Source organism: Grampus griseus (genome assembly GCF_964374135.1).
Source record: "Grampus griseus genome assembly, chromosome: 11".
NCBI classification, from domain to species: domain Eukaryota; kingdom Metazoa; phylum Chordata; class Mammalia; order Artiodactyla; family Delphinidae; genus Grampus; species Grampus griseus.
Window position 1 is genome coordinate 82276758 of NC_139005.1, and position 24398 is coordinate 82301155.

Below are 24398 nucleotides of genomic sequence, written 5' to 3' on the forward strand. Positions count from 1 at the left end.
AGATATCACAACAGTTTCTAATCCTCATGCCACTGACAACAGCATGCCAATTATGTGCATATCTTCCAGAACTTTGGAAGAATTTTAGTATTTAACTTTATTGGATCTGTTTATAAAACTCTTGTCACAATAACTGAGGCTGTCCACTTTTGAATGAAACAATGTTCAGGAAATAATATAATGTGAAAATCAATTGGTATCACAGTTCTTATATTACTAGCATCCCTTAAGAATTTGAAACAAAGTTACTTAATGCTCTCTGGATCTTATGCCAGAAAATAATTTGGCGTTTTAGCCATTCTGCACTGACTTCTTCAATATAATTGTGCTATTTCTTATTCCAGGTTTAAGTTTATCTATTCATGGGGCTGAAAAGCGTTTGCAAATCCACCAACGGCGAAGTGTGGCAAGCCACCCAGGGTCACGTCGCCTGCCCGTGGTCAGGCATTCCTCACTCCCACCAGGCAGAAGGTCAATAAAAATGGAGGCAAGGTCTTCTGGAATCACTAATGGGAAAACCAAAGTCTTCCACGCAGGTAATGCATGGGGAAGGGTCAACAGGGACCTGTGTTAGCAGCAGGCTGACACAGCCTGCATTGTATTTTTATTGTCTTAACACTTCCATGCTTCCAGTTAAGCTTGCTTTTTTTTTTTTTTTTAACATCTCTATTGGAGTATAATTGCTTTACAATGGTGTGTTAGTTTTTGCTTTACAATGGTGTGTTAGTTTCTGCTTTATAACAAAGTGAATCAGTTATACATATACATATGTTCCCATATCTCTTCCCTCTTGCATCTCCCTCCCTCCCACCCTCCCTATCCCACCCCTCTAGGTGGTCACAAACCACAGAGCTGATCTCCCTGTGCTCTGCGGCTGCTTCCCACTACCAAACATAAAATAGAAAGCTTGCTTTTTAAAAAGAGTCTTGGGTTTTTTTTTCTCTCTCTCTCTTCACTTCAGTCAGTGGTAAATGTCACCAAGACCAATAGGAGGGAAGAGAGCTTGTTGTGTCAGAAAAGGTTAAGGCAACATTCTACTTACAGTGGGAGAATCTAAATGAAAAATTTCAGTGAATAAACTTGCTCGGTTCAAAAAAGCTTATTGTGTAATAAAATAATAAAGAGATTTGGCCAGTTTCTTGATAATTTGCTCTAAGACAGCTCGGGGAAAAAGTCAAGCTGAAAATGTCCGCTTTGAAGCCTCAGTTATGTGGCTTGACTTGCCTGTATTCCCTCCTCAGGTGAAGGGAGAAAACTAAAGTCATATGAAGTTTCAAGGCTCTGAGAAGCATCTGTGATCTCTTGAAAATGTTAAAATGAGTGTATATCAAAGCTGGTATTACAACTAAAAGTATTTGGGTGAGAGGCTCATTTAAGTATTCATTCGTTCATTCATTCAACAAAGGTGTTGAGTGCATACTATATGCCAGGCATTGTTTTGGGTGCTGAGGAAAAACAAGTGAACACTGTCTTTCTGACTCACAGGAACATCAAATTGTGAGGAAATTCTGAAGTCACTTAGTATAAGTCTCACCCAATCCTGATTTCTCTGTGTAATGTCCTTGCAGGTGGCCACCCAACCTCAACTAAAGTCAAGCTTCCTTCTCTAGCCATGTCATCGTCTTTCTCTCAGCTGATAACCTTGTTTCCTAACCTCATGGAGAAACCCACAAGCCACTGGGCCTGAATGACTGTAGGTCCCTTACCCTGCATCTCCACGTATATCTCTGTTTACTCCCATCCTTCACCCTTTTCCTCTGGTTTTCAAAAGATGAGGGTCTTCCCACTGTCCTTGACCAAGCTTTCACCTGTATCCTTGGCCACGCTTTCCCTCTCTTGGACCTTGCCCTTTCCCCTCATTCTGTGAAGAAGGCTAAAGCTTCTCTCGTTCTAATCATCTTCATTTGACACCGCATCCTTTTCTCTCTTCCGCCACTTCTCCCCTCCCTTCTGAGCCAGACTTCTGAAAGAGTCATCTGCTTGGCTTGGCTCTACTCTCTGCCTTCCCAGCCACTCTTCAACCCAACACCGTCGGGTTTCTGTCTCCTCCTCTCCATCATGGCGGTTCTTGAGGCCCTTAGTGACCCCCTTTTACCATAGTGTGGTGAGTAGCAGACTCTTCTGATGCACCCGACCAGAATGGACCACGACTTCTTCCCAAAGCACTTCTCTGACTTCCATGATGGCCTTCTTTCTTGGTTCTCATCTCACGTCTCTCACAGGTAACTCTTAACAGTTCCCCAACCTCCAGCATCTCTCTCATCCTCTTGCCTGCTGTCATAATGTATCCTTTACACCAAATACAGAATGATTCATTTCCACCCCTGATCATGCCATTCATCTTGCTTGTCCTACTCATTCTAGGGCAAAGGCCAAACCTCTTAGCAAGTTAAAAACAAATGCCCATCATGATCTGGCCCCTAGTGCTTCTCATCCTTTTTTTGCCCCCTTCTGCCTTAAACTTTATACTCTAATGTGTCAGCTGGGGTTCAACCAGAAAAGCAGGGCCAGTAGAAGATTTGTACTAGAGATTTATTAAAAAGAATTGACTTACATGATTGTGAGGGCTGTCTAGGCCGGTCTGAAATCCATAGGGCAGACTGTTAGGAAGGGCAGGCTGGTACTCTTGGGCACAGTGGAGGTCACTGTCTACACGTGGAATTTCTTCTTCAGGGCAGCCTTAGCTCTGGTTTTAAGACCTTTCGGCTGATTGAATCAGCACCCCAACTCTCTTGCCTAGGATAATCTCCCTTATTTAAAGTAACCGATTATGGACTTGTAAAACACCTTCACAGCAGCATCCGTGTTCACCGAGGAACTGGGGACTCTAGTCCAGCCAAGTTGGCACATCAACTAGACCATGACGTCTGACCAGACTGACTTGCTTTCAGCTCTCCAGACACGTGATGCTATGTCATATCTCTCAACGTTTGCTCATGCTGCTTGCTCTAGGATACCCTGGTTTTGCTCCATAATCTTTTAATATTTTGAAATCGTCTGTCTCTCCACCATAAGGTCTTTAAAGGCATGGATTCTGGGATATTTATCTTGTACCTCCATTAAATAATTTGTAGGGTAGGACTGAACTGACCCTTCATTAGCTGTTTTTCAGACTATTATTATAGAGTTCCTTAAATTTTTTTCTAGGTTTATTAGGGTATAATTGACAAACTACAATCACATTCTAATTGCTCTACCTGCCTTTCAGCAAATATTTATTGAGGGCCAATTTGGTTTCCAAGCATTCTTCAAGTACTTGGAATACATCAGTGAATGAAACAAAGATCCCTGCCCCTGAAGAGTTAACATATTATGTGGGGGAGATAGGTAATATATAAACATAATAAATAGTGATTAGGAAGAAGATAAATATTATGGATAAGAGAAAAAGTAGGTGAAATCAGGTGGTAGGGTTGCATGTTGCAATTTTAAATAAGGTGGTCAGCATGTAGGCCACATTGTGGAGAAGATGTGTGATCAAGGGCTAGAAGGAGCTGAGAGGGCCGCTGAGATGAGCAAGTTCACCCCAGCAGAGGGATAGCCAGTTGACAGGCCCTACGACAGGAATGAGTCTGGCAGTTTGAGGAAAAGCACGGAGACCCCTGAGCTTGGAGTGAGAAGGAAACATCAGCTCAGTGAGGTCAGAGGGACCAGATAGGGCAGGGCCTTGCAGGCCATGTAAGGACTTTGAGCCCTGTATGAAATGGGAGCTTTTAAGGGGTTTTGAGCAGAAGAATCCCATGACCTGACTTATTTTTTAACAGGATCACTTTAGCTGTTATTTGAGGATAGACTATAGGGGTAGAGGGTGAAAGGAGGAAGGTCAGGTAGGAGGCCACCATAATAATCAAGTTGAGACATGATGGTAGCTCTTACTAGAGGTAGAAAAAGGCACATGAAAAGTGTTAAACATCACTAATTATTAGAGAACTGCAAATCAAAACTACAATGAGGTGTCACCTCACACCAGTCAGAATGGCCTTCATCAAAAACTCTACGAACAATAAATGCTGGAGAGGGTGTGGAGAAAAGGGAACCCTCTTGCACTGTTGGTGGGAATGTAACTTGATACAACCACTATGGAAAACAGTATGAAGGTTCCTTAAAAAACTAAAAATAGAACTACTATATGACTAGTAATTCTACTACTGGGCATATACCCAGAGAAAACCATAATTCAAAAAGGCACATGCACACAAGCACTATTTACAATAGCCAGGACATGGAAGCAACCTAAATGTCCATCGACAGATGAATGGATAAAGAAGATGTGGTACATATATATATAATGGAATATTACTCAGCCATAAAAAGGAACAAAACTGGGTCATTTGTAGAGATGTGGATGGACCTAGACACTATCATACAGAGTGAAGTAAGTCAGAAAGAGAAAAAAAAACATTGTATATTAACACATATATGTGGAATCTAAAAAAATGGTATAGATGATCTTATTTGCAAAGCAGAAATAAAGACACAGATGTAGAGAACAAACATTTGGATACCAAGGGGGGAGTGGGATGAATTGGGAGACGGGGATTGACATATATACAATATTGATATTATGTAAAAATAGATAACTAAGGAGAACCTACTGTACAGCACAGGGAACTCTACTCAGTGCTCTGTGGTGACCTAAATGGGAAGGAAATCCAAAAAAGAGGGGATATATGTATACGTATAGCTGATTCACTTTGCTGCACAGTAAAAACTAACACAACATTGTAAAGCAACTATACTCCAATAAAAATTTAAAAATAAAATAAAGTTGGGCCACAGAGTTTCGATGGATTAGATGTGGGATAAGAGAGAAAGGAGAGCTAAGTATGACTATATGGTTTTGGACTTGAGTAAATGTGTTTGGTATCAACTGAGATGGAGAAGGCTGAAGGCAAAGCGGACTTAGTGGATTTGAGGGCAGAAGTGGGGTCAGGATTGGAAGTCTGTGGGCAACTGGAGAGATCACGTGGGTGGTGGGATAAACATATTTAGAGTTTGAGAGATTGGTCTGGGAAGGAGATATAAAATCGACTGTTGTTGACAAGTCATCTGAGATGACCAGATGGGGAAGGGGGAGAGGATTAAGGGCTGAAATCTGGCACTCCCCAATAGTAAAGGTCAGAACGTGAAAAGCAAAACACAAGCAAAGAAGGCCGAGAAGGAATGGCCAGCAAGGGTGGAGAAAAGCCAGAAATTACACATCTTGGAAGTTAAGTAAAGAAAGTTTATCACAAGGAGAGGAGTGATTATCTAGGTTAAATGTTGCTAAAAGTCAAGTAAGATGAGAAATAAGAATTGGCCGTTGATTTTAGTAAAGTGGAGATCGATGGTGATTTTGAGAAGGACAGCTTTGGTGAAGTGGTGGGGATGAAACTCTGATTAAAGTGTGTCTCAGACAGAATGGAAGCATATGAATTGGATACTGAGAATATAGACAACTTTTTAAAAGTAGTTTTGCTGTGAAGGGTAGCGAAGAACTAGGCCAGCCGCCGGGGGAGAAGCGAGGTCAAGAGAGTTTCTTTGCAAAATAGCAAATCTCCAGCAGATAAGTGGCGTTGGGGAGAGGGAAGAATTCATGATGTGAGGATTGGTGAGAGAAATGAGAGCCGTGTGCACAACAGAATCATGAACAGTTTATCTGTGATAACAGATGGGAAGGGAGAGTGTGTAGATGTTGGCGATGTGAGGAGGGTCTGAGAAGTTCTTTTGCTGCTGTTTCAGTTTTATCTGTAATGTGGTAAGGAAGGTCATAACTGAGAACGAGAAGGGAGTAAGATTGTTTGAGAGGATGGTAGGATGGTGTAAACGGTGGAATGTGGTTGCCGGCCCACATTAAATGGCTGTTTGAGGTTCATGGTCATGAAATTAAACTAGGACTAGTTACCATGGTTGTGTGTTTTTCTTTGACCTTGTTTAGCTACGTGAATGAAAACAAAGAATATATCAATATATAGAGTTATATTTAGTCAGGGTTTTGATTTTACCAAGGAATTAGGAAAAGAGGGAGAGAGAGGGAATCAAAGGTGCACTAGAGAGAATGATAACAGTCGATCATGTGTTTTAAGCTTAATACACAGGGAAGTGAAGACATCCGAAGGGGGGAGTGAGTTTCAGTGGAAAGTTGATAGGATCACTTGGTTGGAGGTTCAAGAGGGGATTAAAGCGTACTGAGGTTAGGACAGGGGAAGAAGAGCTGAAAAGAGATGGTAGTGAAAGAGTAGAATGCAGGGCACTGATACTAAGAAGGGCGTTGCTGTTATTAGTAATGATGAGGTTGAGGTTAGGGTATGAAGTTAGTGAGGATGGAGGGCAAGGTCAGTGGAGGAAAGTATTCTCAGAATGAGAGGCCAGGGTTTGGGAAGGATCATCTACATAGATATTGAAATTGAATTGAATAGTTTTGGGAGAGTGACATAAGCCAGGAGGTAACCTCATCAGGAAATGAGGAAGCATGATCTGGAAGCAGCACGTGGGTGCAGTGATGACACGGAGAGAAGGTGATATAATAAAACAACCTGAGATTCAAGGCTGGGAGAGTTTAGGGAAGGGGGAAGAACAATGGTCTGAAGGTGGCATGAGGACTCAAGGAAGACACCCGCCCCCCCACCCCCCATTCTCCAGATCCTTTGGTGTCAGGGCTGTGGGACAAAAATAGTACCATAGGAAAGAGCCACGGGGAAGCTGTGACCTCTGGGAAGAGCCAGGCTTTCATGAAAGCAAGAAGATGAAGGGGCCAATCTGAGAAAAGGCTGATGGGAAGAGAATTCTGGAAGGCCCAGTGAGCCCAGTTTTTGAAATCTCTACAGTTTCACCTCTCCCTATTTTTCCTGGCATCTTTTATACTAGGTAACCTGCCTTGTTCTACTTTCTCCACAGCTCTGCACTAGTTCTCAAGTAGGCTTTTACTCTTCCAGTTCTCTGCTATTCAAGTTCCTCGCTCTTTTTGGAATGCCCCTACCTCAATGCATCTCTCTCAAGCCCTTCTCATTCCTCAAAGTGTATCCCAAATCCCCCCTCCTCCCAAAAGCCTTTCTGATCCAACTGGTCAGAACTTGGAAGCCTTATCAAAGGCTGATTATTTGCTGTTTGTCGCAATCTATTGCACTCACTGGGTATAGGTTTGCATTCTGAAGCTATGCAGGGTAAATCTATTCTTCTTTCAATGCTGATCTTTTAGTTGTTCAAAAACTCATCTTGAGCTATTTGCCAACTGAGACATTTTCTAGTTCCTTCGATGCTTCCTTCAAACAGCATGGTTTTCACCTTCTTTACCATCCTACCCACTCCACTCTTAGAAAAAGTCTTATTTCATGACTGCATCTTTGGAAATACAGTGCCCAGAATTGTACAGAATATTCTGTTTGTGTTTGACCCAGTCAGAGAAGAGTCAGTCTTTGACATCCTCTACTGATACTAATGTAATAAACGTTTGAAGAAATGTTAAGATATTTCCTAATGGTGTGATGTCAGCATATCTTGTCACTGCTCTTACCTTAAAACACGCATCACTACATTTATCTATCATAATTTTATCATCGATTCTTGAACCCTGCTTGCATTGGCTATTGGTTGAAAATATAAATAAAACCAATTCTTTAGCACATGATTATCGTTAAGAAAAATCATATTAAACAAATTATGATTAGAAACCTGTTTTTGAAAATATATGTATTTAAAACACGTTATTAAGATAGATGTGACTTCAATTCCATCCTTTTATTTTTAGTGTACTTTTACTAATGCATCATCGTTCTCTGTTGGGAGATTATAGAAGAGCTCTCAAACCGAGTTTCTTATTTGCAGTGAATCATAGATCTTAGAAGCAGTGTGTGCATTTTAGTCATAGTGAGGCCTATTAAATCATCCATCTACTTTTTACAAAGTTAATAATCTCGATTCCCAAAGCACTTTCTAAAAGCCCACTCAGACTGGTCGAAAAGAAAGAACAAGAAAATCGTGTAGATCTTCTGTGCCATCAGCCCTGAACAATTTCAGTTCATTTATTCCCCTTTGAGTTTACAAACACTTCTGAGTGCCTACTATGTCCTAACAAATATTTATTTGGAGGGTACTTCATTGGGGCTGGAATGGTGTAGAACTCTATTGCACATGGACCTTGGGGAGCTCACAGTCATGTCCAGAAAGACCATGAGTCAGGGCTCTTTGGTTATAAATAACTGAAAGCAATTATTTAATCCAAGCAAAGAAGGAATTTAAATTTGAAGGATATGGATGGAAAGGCTGGAGAACTGGCCTTGGAAAAGGAACAGATACCAAGAGAAGGACTATTTGACTTTCTGGAATAAATGAACCCTTACCATTTTTCTTGGTTTTTGCATCATTTGGCTCCGTTTTTGAAGACCTGGAAGAGATTCTATCAGCCATGTGCCTTTCCCTTGGTTGGGCAGTGAGTGATGAGAGATAAAAGGATAGGACAGAGGAGGCCTCCCTCTTCAGCTTTGATAATAGGAGGATAGGACGCCTTGATTTCTCCTCCCACCCAGGCTGCACACAGTAAGGGAAAGACATTTCCCCAAAAGGAAATAGAGGTGATGTTAGAAAAGGGAAATGTATATGGAAGAATATCCACTACTTAACCTGCTATAATAGAATTCATTGTATTAAGGGCTAGAATAGAGATATAAATAAAATTATGGAAACATTATTACTAGGGAAAAGATATAAGAAGGATTCTACAGATTGGACTTTGAAGGTCAGCTAAGACATCAACAGGAAGACGGAGGGATGGCCATTCAGATATAGGAAAGAGCGTAATAATAGTGCATTATAGTGGTGAGCAGTGCAAGCTTTGTTGTTAGATGTTTTTTTTGTTAGTTTGTTTGGTTTTTTTTTGCGGTGCGCGGGCCTCTCACTGCTGTGGCCTCTCCCGTTGCGGAGCACAGGCCCCGGACGCGCAGGCTCAGCGGCCATGGCTCACAGGCCCAGCCGCTCCGCGGCACGCGGGACCCTCCCGGACCGGGGCACGAACCCGCGTCCTCTGCATTGGCAGGCGGACCCTCAACCACCGCGCCACCAGGGAAGCCCTGTTAGATGTTTTAAACCCACATATGTTCCCTAATAGCTATGCAGACTTGGGCAAATGACTTAATTTCTCTGAATCTTTTTCCTCATCAGCAAAATGAGCAATACTGTCTCACAGTGTTAGGGTTGCCAGATGAAACACAGGACTTGGTTAAATTTCAGATAAACGACAAATACCTTTTGGTGTAAGAATGTCCCATGAATTGCATGAGGCAGACTTATGATAAAAATGTATTAGTTTATTTGAAATTCAAATTACCTGAGCACCCTATATTTTTATGTGTTATATCTGGCAACCCTATGTGGCATTGTTATGCCAGGTAAATTCATTCATGTAAAATGCTCTATATGATCCTTGCACAGTAAGGCGACAGGAGCAAAGGATCATTTTTGTTGTCACCATCATCCTAGACAAAATTCACAAGCCTGAAAGTACTTATGTCCCAGAAGCATTTCTCACTCGGTCCTTGAAGCATAGAGCAGTTTCCCAGTTAACTTGAGCCAGGTTAACAATTAAGACGGTTTCCCTTTATGCTGCACTGACGCAGGAGCTGTTCACCTTCATCTTGTATTTGTATGATTTCTCTTTCCTTCTGATTGTTTCAGATGTTTCTCTTGTGTACTGATTTCATTTTGACCTTATCTTTTAGCCGCTCGTAATTAATGAATATCGTTCCACTTTATAGGCCAATAATAAAAGTATTAAATAGCACCAGGCTTGGAACTGTCATTTAAGCGTCAAGAACAGAGTCAACTGAAGCACTGATCGCGAATTTTTGAATTTGAAAGTGTAAAGCTTAGTGAGTATGGGTCACATTATCCCAGTTTAATGACTGTGCCACACAAAATAGAATTAGAAGCTTTGTGAAATCTAAAATATTTCTTCTATTGCTTTTCCTTTATATGATAGGCCCATCGTATAGTCCTAGGGAAATGCCATTAGTCACAGAATTTGTCCTTTATTCTCTTCTGGAGTTGGTAAAATGATGTTTTGCTGATATATTTCATTATTTTCCCAAGTAATTTCTAACACAATTCCTTTTATCTCCCTTTCCCCTTTTATGCATGATTATTTTTCCCTTATATAGATATGTATTTAAATGCTGGGACAAGTTGATTTCACAGGAGAGAAACTTTAGGATTTTGTTGTTTCCAGTGAGCTAGAACAACATGTATACATGTCATCTGTATACTGTCGTCTTATGCTATCTGTATACAGATGGTACTAAATGTTTGACAATAATAAAATTACAGCCCCCCTTAAGTACTCTACTGTATTCCCAACCTCAAAAACTGTTAAGCTATTTGCATGCATTATTTCATTTAATTCCATAATATCCTCATGCTGTCAGCCTTATTTTATGGTTGGGGAAACTAAGGCACAGAGAAGGTTTAAGTAACTTGCCCCAAAACACGCAGGCAGTAAGTGGCGGAGGCAGGATTCCAACTCTGGTGGTTTGATTCTCTCATTACCTTCTTCAGACAACTTGGTAGCAATATTTCTAGCAAGTTTGTATACCAAACCTTTGGAAAATTTAAAGCCCTGTAATAGTTCAACCTGTAGCATAAGAAGACTATATTGAGGAAGGGACCACTAGATTCCACTGAAAACATAGTCACCTTAACCAGTTATTTCTTTCTATATCAGTGATGCTCCACTTTGTAGCATCATTTTTGTTCTACTCTGCATTAGACCTTTGTTTTTTCATCTTCCCTTTTTCAAATTCCAGTATTATGTCAAGGCCTGGTCTCAAATTAGGGAAACAGAATTAACTCAGCAAGTACCTTTCACATTCTGTTTAACGTAAGTACCAGAGGCTGTGGGGAAAAGGAGAGAAAAGGAGCAATTAAGCAGAGATTTGAAAAAAGAAAGACAGCAAAGAAAGACTTGTGTGTTGGCTGACTTGTTTCTAGTTCTGCCAAGATGAGAGTCAAGATTCAGCTCATTCTTTAGGGGAAAAAAGTAAACATATGGCTAATCTTGACCACAATAATAATCATGGTACCACCACCTTATGTTAGATGATGCTCCATTGTCTCCAAAGGGCTTCCACAAATATTTCTCCTGCATCTCACTGAGTTCTCACAGTGGTCTGTGAGGCAGAATTAGCCCTGCTTTACTGTGCCTCAGGAAATGAAATTGCTTGACGAAAAGTACAAAATTAGTCATTGATGGACCCTAGCTAAAACCCATGTCTTTAGTTTCTTACCAGTGTTTTTTCCCACTGAGCCAGTTTTTTTTCCTTGAGGGTGAAAATAGTTGAGTGTGAAATTTAGTGTTTTCTCATCACCTTATCCGGGAACAGACATTTTACTGAGAATTGTGCCTGAAACTTCTTTATTGAACCTGAGGAATCTGGCTACTCTTCTTGAATGAATCTGAAGCTTGGATGAAAATATATATTTACTTTTCTATTTGTGAAATGGATTTTTGGTGTGGCTGGAAGCTAAGATCTTCCACATGGCTTTGAGAATATGTGGGAGAAAAAGTATAAGCTACTTTGGACCTCTGTTTTATTTCTCATTGCCTTGAAGGTGAATGTGGTATCTTTCTAAACTATGGTTTAGAAATAACGCTAATCATCCTTCATTTGAATCTCTTCCTCTTTAAGTGGGTGTTTTGTAAAATGTGTGATGTGAGTTTAGTAAATAGAGGGGCACTTAGGAAAAGAAGCTGTTTTGAGCCTTGAAATGTGGACATTGGGATCTGTGCGCCTTGCTATCATTTGCTGAGTAACAAAATGGAGTTTTCCAAAAATACATACCAAATTCTTCCCTTAGAAATGTTCACTTTTTCCCCTTTGCTGAGGGACATATGCACATATTTTGACCTATGTAGTGCATTTAGAGAGAATTTTCTGAAGAATCTTTTCACAACCATTTGAATATACAAAGTGAGTAAAGAAAAGCTACAGAAAAGGCATCCACAGAGACAACTATTTCTGGAAAGAGTGTTGTGTTTTAATGGAATTCAGAACTGCATCTTCTGCCCAAGTCTACTTCAAATAACTTTATATTTAAGAAGCTTGGAGAGATTTAAATCAATACTAACTCAAGATCATATGACTATAACTAGTGGCCTGAGCCCTAAACCTAAACTAAGTTCTTCATCGTGGTAGATAGACGGTTAATAGTAAGCTTCTGCTCTACTTACTTAATTCCCTGAGTTAGAGATAAGAGGCCGATGCACAAGATGGACAGAGCCCTGGCTCTCAAGAGGCTTGTCGTTTTGCAAGGCCATTCTCTTTCATGCATTCATCTTAGGCCCTTCTGAAGATTTACTGTGCAAGTTAAAAGAGTAAACAACATTATAGTGATGCTGAAAGTATCATGGTTTCTACTCCATAACCCCTCCTAATCCTGAGTTTCTTTCTTCCCTTCCTCGGCAAGAGTCACCGTTGTCATAGCAACAGAACTCAGCATCTAGGAGATTGGAAGACCCCCATGGAGCCCTGCCTACACTCCCACACAAATCCTTCCTGCCATTTAAGGCTTTGCAGCTCCAGTTTCCAGGCCCTCTTTGGAACTCTTAATGCAGGCATTCTGTATAATTTAGGAGATCACTATCTTGCCAATCCTGGGAAACATAGAAGTAATTTTGTTGAAGGTCAGCCATTACTGGCTGAAGCAGTGGGATTATTATTTCCATTTTAGACCTGAGAACCATTCACCGGCTGTTAGCTAAATATGGTTCTCCAGTAAGGACCCAGTCCAGAATTGGGTCCTTAGAACTACTCAGTGTTAATCATTTGAAGAAATGTCTTTAGCTTTGATAGTGATGGGTGTGGGTGAATCAATCTGTGTATTCCTGCTAATACAAAGCTGAGCTTTCTTCTGTAAAAGAATGCTCTTGCAAATCACTAGATTTATAGTTAAGCAACACTAATATGAAAGAGTGGGATTTGTGTGTCTTTTTACAGTAGCACGTATGAAGCATCTTCTGTTGTGAAGGTTTTTTAGCTTATGGTACACTAAATAGAGTTTGGTAAGCACTATAAATGAAGTTAAGAAACACAGATGGAAAGTTTTTCCAGAACCAGTGAAATATCCCACAAGTAAATCTAGGGTTTCCAATGTCAGATCCTCCAGAAGAATTGGGTTCATTTCCCCACTTCCTTCCTAGAAGATTTATTGTGGACACTGGCTGATATAGGGAAAGTCTGAAAAGAAGACAGACTATACCTCCCTCCCTTCTTAATATCATTCTCCATCTTAACACTGTCTTAGGAACACTGAATTCATTCATGGGGAATTGAAAACACACTCCCAGTTTCAAAAATGGTGTCTTTGCAGCCTATTAAGTCCAAAAATATTACATGTGAGGGTTCATTTTAGATATTTATATCAAGTGTTGAAATATCACTGCTCTCTATTCTGTAAAAAATGCTGCATTTGAGGATTTGTATTAAATATACCTCTCTGGACAGGAACTACCAATTTTATTTGCAGAATATAAATTGAATGTAGACAGAAGCTTAGATAGAGCATCATTTATTATGAGGTAGTCATGGAAAATACCATTTGTCCCCTTAAGCTTACTTTACAGGGTCCTCCATCTTTTGTGTTTCATGGGGAAGTTAAGATTTGATTTGTCACACTTTCCTTTACTTGTTTCAATGTGGAGTAACTATTCCAAATCCAAATTACAGGATTTTTTTTTTTTACTAAATTGTTTTTATTTAGTATAGGTCCTAAACCTGGAATTGGCCCTCATTTTGCAGAGAAGGGGAGTATATCACTTAAAATTTTTAGTGGATCATGATGGCTTAACACTATGAACCAAATTATTTACATATGTGTAAATAATTGATAATTTTTAAAAGCGCTCAAAAAATTGTCCCTTCATTTTATAAATGAGGAAAATGAGGTTCATTATTTAATGGCTTAGGAACACAGAAAAATGGAATTTGAATCCAGGTCAGTGTAGTGTCAAAATATGCTTTTTATATCATTTTGTGTTAACTTGCAAATATAAGATCATCTGTATTTGATTGAACAAAAAAATTGAATTTTAAGTAATTTATTTAAAGCTACTATACTAAGGCAATATAATAGAAAAATTATATCAATAATAATGATTTGATGGGTGAGTGGGGGGCAAGGGGGAGTGGCAGTAATAGTAAGTTATATTGTCTTGTATCATAGCAGAAAACGATGTAACAGATATTTGATCCTTAAACAATGGGGGGAGGCGGTTAATCTGCATATAATATATAGTTGGCTCTCCCAGTCAGTGGTTCCTTCCCATCAGCGGATTCAACCACGTGCACTCTTAAGTACTGTACTATTTACTCTTGAAAAATAGTCCTGTATAAGTGCACCTATGCAGTTCAAACCCGAGTTGTTCAAGGGTCAACTGTATAAAATTGATGAAGAAACAATGGGATACACATGTAGAGAGATCTAAAGGAAGTAAAAACAGAAACTCTTAAAAGTGGTTGGACTGAGGATATAGGATTGGGGTTGAAGAAGGGGTAGAGTTGTCCACTGCTGATTTTCGTTATAAGCTCTTTGGTACTTGAAGGTTTTCTTTATTATTTGACAAATTTTAAAAAGAAGGGAAGGGAAGAGCAAATGTATGATTTAGAATATGACTTTCATAGTCATCTATAGCAGCGGTCCCCAACCTTTTTGGCACCAGGGACCAGTTTCGTGAAAGACAACTTTTCCACGGGCCGGGGTCTGGTGGTTGGTTCAGGGAGTAACGCGAGCAGTGGAGAGTGGCAGATGAAGCTTCTCTCGCTCCCCCTCCACTCATCTCCGAGGTACCCGTCCTCGGCCCAGGGGTTGGGCACCCCTGATCTATAGATAACCTATCAAGATGTGTTAAAGTTGTGGACGAAAGGAAAGCTGGGACATTTTCTTAGTCAGTATCCACTGCTGTTGCTAGTAATGTGAAATTGCCGTAAAAGAGCTTTAACCGAGACACTAATATGTTCAAGGCCTTGTCCTAGGTTCTGTAGGAGACAAAAAGGTGGATGCAGTTTGGTGCCAGGCCTGCATCAACTTACAATCTAGTCAAAAGTGCTAGAGATGAGGAAGAAATCTAGGCAGGGAGGACTAGGAACTCACATTTGTCTGTGTCTACACGGTGCTAGGTAATTTTGATGGAAAACATGTACTGTAAAAAAGATAAAATATAGATATAGATATGGGTTCAGTGGGTGAAAAAAGGTATTTACTTGTTAGAATCAAGAAATGCTTGAAGCACAGAGCATTTAGGAGGGGCCTTAAAAGTAGAAAGGGGGGCATCCCTAGTGACGCAGTGGTTGAGAGTCTGCCTGCCGATGCAGGGGACACAGGTTCGTGCCCCGGTCCGGGAGGATCCCACATGCCGTGGAGCGGCTGGGCCTGTGAGCCATGGCTGCTGAGCCTGCGCGTATGGAGCCTGTGCTCCCCAATGGGAGGGGCCACAACAGTGAGCGGCCCGTGTACCGGAAAAAAAACAAAAAAAAAAAGTAGAAAGGGATTTCTATAGACAAGAGATGGTTGGGATGGGAGAGGAATCGACATATTTGGTAACTAAGAAATTCATATTTGAAGCTTTTTTTGGTTCCTTTTGTATATAAGCATTTAGCTAAAATCCATGTACGCCAGGTACAAATCTAAAGTGAATTTTTAAGATGTTTGCTCAGCTGAAGACGTTTTATTGAATGCAAGTGCTGTTATCAGGGTTACTCTTTATCGAAACTACTTTCAGTTTTACTCATACTACAAATCACAATTAAGATTTGAATTTACTCACTCCTGTCAATCAAGCGTGAGAAAAGCTAAAGGTAAATTTGGAGATCGCATGAATTTTGTTGCTATTTTTCATTTTTAAAAATTGTTCAGTAGGTTCTCCACACCTTTAGGAAATCTTTTTAGCTTCCCTCTATAATGTAACTTATTTGTTTCCTTTTCTTGGGATTGCACTTAGTTGCATGTCAATTACTGAGGCCCTTCAGTTTGAAGCCATGACACCTTCACCCACTTGCCTAGTTTTTTCAGAGCTTTGTGTTTTGACTCAAAGTCAGAGACATCTGTGACCATAGGAAGAAGTCCAGTTCTCAACTTTTAGAAATCACACCAACACTGCAGGATTAACAATGATTAATTAAATATCAGAAGTCCAAAGTAGACACACAACTTCTTGTATATTGAAGTTATTCAGGCTCTTTCACTTGGGCAGAACGTGCTAAGGGTGAAGATTGTCACCTTGACGGATTCATTTGAAAATATCCTTGTCCAGTGATCACTCTCCATTTAGGAAAGTGTACAGTAGTCCTTGTTTTACAGCATCCCCTACTTCGTCATCTTAGACTTTAGTGAATGACTTACTGCCGGAAATTCCAGACCCTTATATCTTATGAAAGTATATTTTCATAAAATACACTTTTTTGGACTTTATGAAATACGTCTTGTATTTCATAAAATAAATAAATTTTGTATTTCTTCTAGAGCAGAGGAAGAAAAATGCCTTATATTTTAAGGATTCTAAATGCGATCTTAATGTTTACTATGAATAGAATGTTGTATCTTGCAATTTAGATTGACTTATATAGGTTAAGAATTGTATTAATTTGGAAAAAGTTTTATTAAATTAGTTCCTTAATGGTTTAACATCTGTAGTCTTTAAGTCTTGAATCCTTAATTTTAAAAACTTAATATCCTCTACTGCCACAATCTGAATTTTTAAATAACTTTAAAATATTTTGCATATTGTGAAAAACATAGAAAAAATAAAGAATAAAACAAAATATACCCATTTCACAGATGAGAGAACTTCTGTACCTAATGCAGTATTTTCTTCCTTTTCTAGTCATATAAAATAGTGTGGTTTTTAGTGTACTTGAGATATATCTATATTTTTATCTGTATCCTTATATCCACTTTCTTCACTTTTTTCTTCCCCACGTCTTTAATATTCTTTAAAGACAGACTTTGATGACCTGAATGCCTCTTTATGTTTCTTCTTTTGTGACTTCTTATGCTCTTACCTGTCCTCTAACAAAAAATTTATTAAAAATTATGGACTTTCAGTTATGAAAAATGAGTTATTTCATAGTCATAACTACTTCCACATGAATTTATGAACTCCTGTGACAAACAGCAAGGAAATAAATTGGGCTTCTATTTATTAGACTATTTTAGAAGTCATTTGCTTTTTTAGGTTATGTAATGACTTTTGTCCTGGTGTGAAGTCCTGGACTATTGTTAAGTCCAGTGAAAATTGGTAAATTGTCTTATTTCTAACAGCCTGTGTTTTTGACTGCTTGTATGTGTGATTTTAAAGACCAGTTAAGGGCATGGGTTGGTATTACATCTTTACAACTTAATAGCTTTTGGGGGCAAATTACTACTTCTTACTGCACCTCCTTTTCAAGGTTAGAGTAAAAACTAAGTGAGATAATAAAGTACATAGCACGCAGCCTGGCTGAAAAGTGGTATTGAATTTTTTTTTTTTCCCTGTCGATGTCATTGTGAGATCTTTGGGTCTTTGGTTATTGAGCAGAACAAAGGTGACTAGCCTTAGTAGAGGCTGAAAAGCATCAAAACTTTTCCCTACCCATTCAAGGTAGCTGGCCATGGTGGAGAAAAAAGCAGATAGCTCATTTAAATTCTGGGCCAGCAGGAAGACATCTTTGTTCTGTTCCATTGAGAAGCTTAGTCTCACCGATAACTTCAGCCCTTGCAATGAGCCAACTGAATGCATGCATTTAAAAATTCACTGCTGTGTCTGCAGTGCTTAACTGTCACTTTAAATGCATGCTGGTCCCAAATAATTGACTTATGGATTCTTTCTCATTATTCAATTGGCTGGATAGTTTCTGTAGAAATGCCAGTGTTGCTATATAATAAATTATTATGGATGATAATAGTAATGGCTTCCATTTACTGAGTGCTATGACAGCTAAGAGCTTTTCATGCATTATCTCATTTAATCCTCATGGCTACTCTGTGTGACTGTTACAATCACCCATTTCATGGATGAGGAAACTAAGATCTAGAGAGATTTGGTGTTCCCTAGTAAGAATTTGAATGCTGGTTTGTCTGCCTCTGGAATCTGAGCTTATAGCTTTACTTGTTACTCTCCTGCCTTTGTTTCATAAGTACCGCATATCCTCATAAATTCATTCCATCTACATTAGTTCAGGGCCTACTCTGCTAGACACTGTTCTAAGTGATGGATTATAGCATGCAGACAAAAGTTCCTGCCCTCCTAAGGCTCACCTTCTATTATAGTTACTTGTGTCCATTCCCCTCCCAGAAAGAGTGTTCTTGTAAGATAGCAACTGTGTCATTCTTCTTGAGTTTTAGGGATGTAACTGAAATTTTATTCAAGGCTAATAATAATTCCTGGGCTTATAAAAGAATTATTTCTACAAAAATTTTGGAAGCTAGAGTGTGCCCCATTTTATTTATCAGGCGCTCTGTTTATTTTAGCACTGACGTTTAGCCCTTCCAGACTCATCAGATTGAGATGTTCTTACTGATTATTTTAAGAAGCATTCAGAGATTTATTATTATTAATGATAAAGCTACTTTTTGATATCTTGGTTTCTTTGACTTCCTTAAATGTCGTATAGGTGTGTGGAGCAGCATTAAAAAACCCTCTTTCTTTAGAACACACCAAAAATACACTGGGCAAACCTAGTACAAGGGCCTTAACTACTTCATAGAATAAATTAAAGTATTCTGGTATAATTGAAAAGTAAATGATACAACAGGGGAAGTCCAACTGTGAGAGAAAAAATTGATACCGTTTTTCTGTGATATCAGGAATATTAAATCCTTTCCTTTAAATAAATTATTACCATTTTAAGGAAGATGGTTTCATAAAGTATTAGTGGTGAATGTCCCTTTTTAGCCATGTAGAAGCTGAGAATAATTTTAAATGTCCTTGGGTGGAGACTAGCATATTATATTCTTCACCTAGGAAATCATCCATAAATACTATGAAGTATGTGGTATTTTAATAAAGTAATTGCCTTATTTTTGCCTTGGAAATACAATTAAACCTTTTTGGTCCCATAAGGGGCAAATGGCTGGTAATGTTCCTCATTTTTTAAAAGTCATTTGTCCACGTGGGAGGATCATTGGCAAACCAGCTGGCTGTTCTTTTTAGATTTTGACATTGCTTCTCCTTGGGACCCTGATGCTGGGCTGTCTGATAACCAGTGCAAACTCCATGAATATCTTTCGTTTCTCTAGAAGGAGGTGTGGATTTGCAAAGCTACCAGCTGGATATGCAAATACTACCTGACGGGCCAAAGAGTGATGTGGACTTTTCAGAGATTCTTAATGCAATACAAGAAAGTAAGTTTCACTCCCATTTTAAATTCACCGTGAAAGGAGAAAGTGTTATAACACTTGGGAGGGGTAGTAAAACTAGAAACCTTAGATGCCAAGCTTTAAAATAAAATGATGTCTTAAAAGAGATGCTGTGTAAAATAATTTTGATACCAGAAGAGATGGTTAGTGAAATGCTGGTTTAATTTTTGAAACTGAACCACATAGCTTTGGGGTCTTCGATGAAGCCTAGTGGGAAAAGTGTAGAGGGATTATAAATTCTGTATAGTTAGTATGCTATAATATTTAGTAAGTAACTGGGTATTATAATTTTTTAGATTCCTTGATTAATCATAATCAAAGAAAAATCTTTAAGAAAACAGAATACTATTCCTTCACTCAGATATCAGTAGTAAGAAGTAAATGTTGACGCAGTAAGCTGAAATCAGGGGAATTTTATTGTCCAAAATGGGTATTGGAGTCATTGATGCTGGGCCGTGACGGAGAAGTAAACTCCTCTTTTCTAAGCATTTTGATTAATCAAGGTTTACTCTTCTTCCGCTGTTTTATTGTTATACAGTTTTCACTAAGAACTTTATCATAATCAATACATTTGCTCAGGTTAGAGATTTAGCATTGAGGTTGGGGATGCAGTATCACATACTAAGTCATCAGCATTCATGTTCTGCTGTCAGAGCTCTAATTCTAGATAATGTTAGTCTTTTAATATCAAATAGTATTATGTAATATTGGATTTGAAGAGTGTAGACTGGACGAGCCTTGTATAAAGAACTACTGCAATCTTTTGCTACTTTTAGTTTTGTGACATTGCATTTCTATACAATGAAATACATATTTCTAAATTATATTTATATTTCTATATTTTCTGTGAACATTTTAAAGCATTTTAGTACTATTTATCCCCTTTCGTCATTGCACTACCCTCCTGACCTTATGGGGTAATTACTAAGTCCACTTTACAGGTAGGACAGCTCAGGGTGGGAGAAGTTAAGTGCTGACATAATAAGATAAATAATGGAGACCAGAGTGGAATGGAGAGTCTCCTACCCTTCGTTTAATTCCTTCATGAATGTACTTGGTATAGGGTTTAAACACTGAGGTGAAGGATCCTGGAATTGAAGGAGATGAGGCTACTTCTGAGAGAAATATTTTTAATGAAGACTATAAGAGGACCAACTATTTGTTCTGGGTGGGCAATCCCTTCACACTAGGTTACTGAATAAAAGCGAAAAAATGTCCCCAGGAGAATAAAAATCAAATTAATAGACATTGGAAAGAAATTAACTTTTCATGGAAAGTTATAAAATTGTGTAATTACTTCCTTTGATTTGAAAGATGATAGATTATACTTTGCTGAAAGGATTTTTTTTTTAATAAATGATAAAAGCTGGCTTCTATGCAGATATAGGAGATGAACTTCGATTTTTTTAGGGCTGAATGATCTTAGGATGGGAATAAAGACGCAGATCTACTAGAGAATGGACTTGAGGACACGGGGAGGGGGAAGGGTAAGCTGGGACAAAGTGAGAGAGTGGCGTGAACATACATACACTACCAAATGTAAAACTGATAGCTAGTGAGAAGCAGCCGCATAGCACAGGGAGATCAGCTCGGTGCTTTGTGACCACCTAGAGGGGTGGGATAGAGAGGGTGAGACGGAGGGAGATGCAAGAGGGAGGAGTTATGGGGATATATGTATACGTATAGCTGATTCACTTTGTTATAAAGCAGAAACTAACACACCATTGTAAAGCAATTATACTCCAATAAAGATGTTAAAAAAACTTATCAAAAAGCTAGTAATATTGTAAAAAAAATGAACTAAATGTTCATAAGACTATTTTTATCATAGTTTTTGTGAGCACACCTTAGTAAAAACACATTTGTTTATGATGTTAACTGTTTTATAGTTTAGAATGGTGATCTCTTTATGAACAAGTAGAAGAGTACAAGTTTGTGAGAACTTAATATTTAAATTTAAAAACAAGAAAAGGGAAATATTACTTCATTTTAGAAAGCAAATCAAGTTTTATAGGTTTAAGAATTTTCCAATGTTTGAGAATTAATCTGTTTATTTTCTTGTTTAAAAAACAAGTTTTATGCTAAGTAGGTTTGGGAAGCTGTCCACACAGTCTGGGGCAACTCGTGTAAGAAAGATTTGGGCCGTTTATCTACCTTTAGAGTCTAACTAGAGATTCCAAATATGATTCAGATGTTTAACCAGTTCATTGAAATTTCTAAGTATAAAAACACATGGCTTGGTTCTTCAAGGGACTGTACCTTAGATTATTGTTTGTAGAAAGCTTTGAAAGACCAAAATATAAAAAATGTAAAAAATATAGGATTTGAACATCAGTAAAACTCCTTGTCTGCTACAAATGTTTTTATTGGGATTAGCAGGATGATGGAAAGATTTCACTGTTTCTTAGAATTTGTGGACATATATGTATGACCTTCAAGATTGAGCTAGAAGACTCTGTGTGTGTGTGTGTGTGTGTGTGCGCGCGCGTGTGTGCGCGCATGTTTCAAACATTTCTTGAGTGTCTTAGCAGCCATCATAGTAAGTGCTCTCCCTTACTATCTCTTGTCATTGTTAAAACAACTGTAATTAATAGATACTATTTTCTCCATTTTAAAGGTGAATATACCTCCCCAGGCGATATGATTAATATATGATAAAGTCAATATTTCATTGTATGTCAGTCCTTGTTATGCTAAATAAAAAGTGAGATAAAAATGATTAGGAAAAAATGAACTACTTTGGATTTTTACAGTTTGATTCTTATGTTGTTACATCTGGATGCAAGAAATCCTCTACCATTCTTCTAGATGGTAAAATACATTTTTTCCTGTATTGCTTATGCCCTAAGTATAGCTTCATCTGTTCAAAAGAAGATGTCTCAGAATGGTTAACCGTCCATAAGTTGTTTTTCAACTTCCCCCGTATCAGATGTATGGCTTATAGGAAGGAAAGAGTTATTTTATCCATCCATTCATGTATCCATCTCACCTGTCATATGCCAGGTACTGTACTAGGCATAACTCTTTAAAGCAGTGGTGAACGTTTTGGTGCACAGTTGGATTCAGGAAAAACTTTGTCTTATTGTTCAAAGTGAAAGCAACCCATTTGCTTTCTAGGAGAAAAGCCTTTATATGTGGCAGTCTAATGTAAGGGGATACTTGTGTTTGGGTGTGTGTGTATTGTTTCCTTCATGTTTTTTTTCCCTCCCTTTCTATTCTCATCCCAAGTTAGCAGCCAGGTCTCTTCAATGCCTTTGTTTCAGCAGAGTTTTTTGTTTGTTTTTTTTTTAAGTAAATTTATTTATTTATTTATTTGCTTGTTTTGGGGTGCATTGGGTCTTCTTGCTGTGTGCGGGCTATACTTCATTGTGGTTCCCGGGCTTCTCATTGTGGTGGCTTCTCTTGTTGCGGAGCGCAGGCTCTAGGCGCGTGGGCTTCAGTAGTTGTGGCATGTGTGCTCAGTAGTTGTGGCTTGCGGGCTTCAGAGCTCAGGCTCAGTAGTTGTGGGTCATGGGTTTAGTTGCTCCGCGGCATGTTGGATTTTCCCAGACCAGAGCTTGAACCCATGTCCCCTGCATTGGCAGGCGGATCCTTAACCACTGCGCCACCAGGGAAGTCCTCTGCAGAGTTTTGTGTTGCCTAAAGTTCCTGCCTCTTGTTCTCTGAAAGTCTGAGCTCCTGAGTGCCTGATGCTTAGATAGGAGAAGAAGAGAGAGAGAGAGAGAGAAATAGACAGGAGGAATGTCCTAAGACAGGCTTCCTTGGAGTGTCCTGCAGTGGTAGCATGGCTTCTTGTAGGTGGGTGGGAAGAGAGGGAGTGGTTGTGTTGTGTGCCTGTGGGGCCTGTGCCTGGGCCACCTGAACTGCCAGCCATGGCTGAGATTCTGCAGCCTGAGGAAGGAACAGATCCTTCAGCATTCAGGGAACTTTGGAGGCTCTGTGAAGGCAGCAGTCTCATCTTCCTGTTTCTTTGTTGTATACCCAGTTCCTTGAGCAGAGTATGGAGTATAGTAGCTGCTCAGTAAATTTTGTTAATGCATGAGTGAGTGAATTCCACTGTAGACTCACAAAGGGGGCAGCTCAGCAGTAGCCAGTGGAGCAGCTTGGAGACCAGAGTAGTTTGCAAAACCTCTAGAACCTTTGTGCAGCTCTGGATATGTGACGTAGAGGAGTGGGAATGTCAGCAATAACTGAAATGAAACTGTCTGCTGCAGATGGGTTGGTTGTATCCTCAGATGGGAAACCTGTGGATATAGAGGGCCAACTGTATAGACTCTGGGGACTCCTGAGCGGCATTCATACCCTGCAGACTTTATTGTGATGTAGCCCATTAGGTTCTAATGGACTAGGGAACGAGAGAGAGCAAATAGCAAAGTATTTGGAAGGAGAACTGGGAGGTTGGAAGGATTATTGGATGATTGTTATGCTATAGTCCGACCCTTTGTGCCTGCATATGCCCCTAAGCAATCCTATAGCTGTTCCCACGTTGGTGGTGCTCTTGCTTCTGTGGGTGATGAGACTTAGTCATTTCTCAGTGACATCCAGTGAGTCGTTTTGAATCCAGTGTCTTGAGCCCTGATTTCCCATTGTATTTTTTTTTTCGGTACGCGGGCCTCTCACTGTTGTGGCCTCTCCCGTTGCCTCTCCCACAGCCTCCGGACACGCAGGCTCAGCGGCCATGGCTCACGGGCCCAGCCGCTCCGCGGCATGCGGGATCTTCCTGGACCGGGGCACGAACCCGCGTCCCCTGCATTGGCAGGCGGACTCTCAATCACTGCGCCACCAGGGAAGCCCTCCCATTGTATTTTTAATTCACATGGCTATGCTGTTTCAAAGGGGAAGATGGGGGAGAGGGAGGAACTGACATCAGTTGAACATCTTGTCTGGCAACTCTGTGGTTGACTTTTTACCTGTATTATTTTATTTAGTCTTAAACTCTCTTTGCCTTAATTTCCACATCTATAAAAGGGAGGTAGTTATAGAAAATCTGTGCAAAACCCTTAGTGCCTGGCACACGGTAAGCGCCGTGGACGTGTTGGCGG

General features: G+C 39.4%; 1 protein-coding gene across 1 annotated transcript in view; it reads left to right on the plus strand.

The window, feature by feature from the left end:
- The window catches only part of ANO4 (anoctamin 4), a gene marked incomplete at both ends in the record, with an annotated part of 446527 nt that overhangs the window by 215308 nt on the left and 206821 nt on the right, over positions 1–24398 (plus strand). Inside the window, 2 exons of the mRNA XM_082666182.1 lie at positions 345–536; positions 19237–19341. Of these exons, the coding sequence (XP_082522308.1) occupies positions 345–536; positions 19237–19341 (297 nt within the window). The remainder of the gene's footprint in view (positions 1–344; positions 537–19236; positions 19342–24398) is intronic.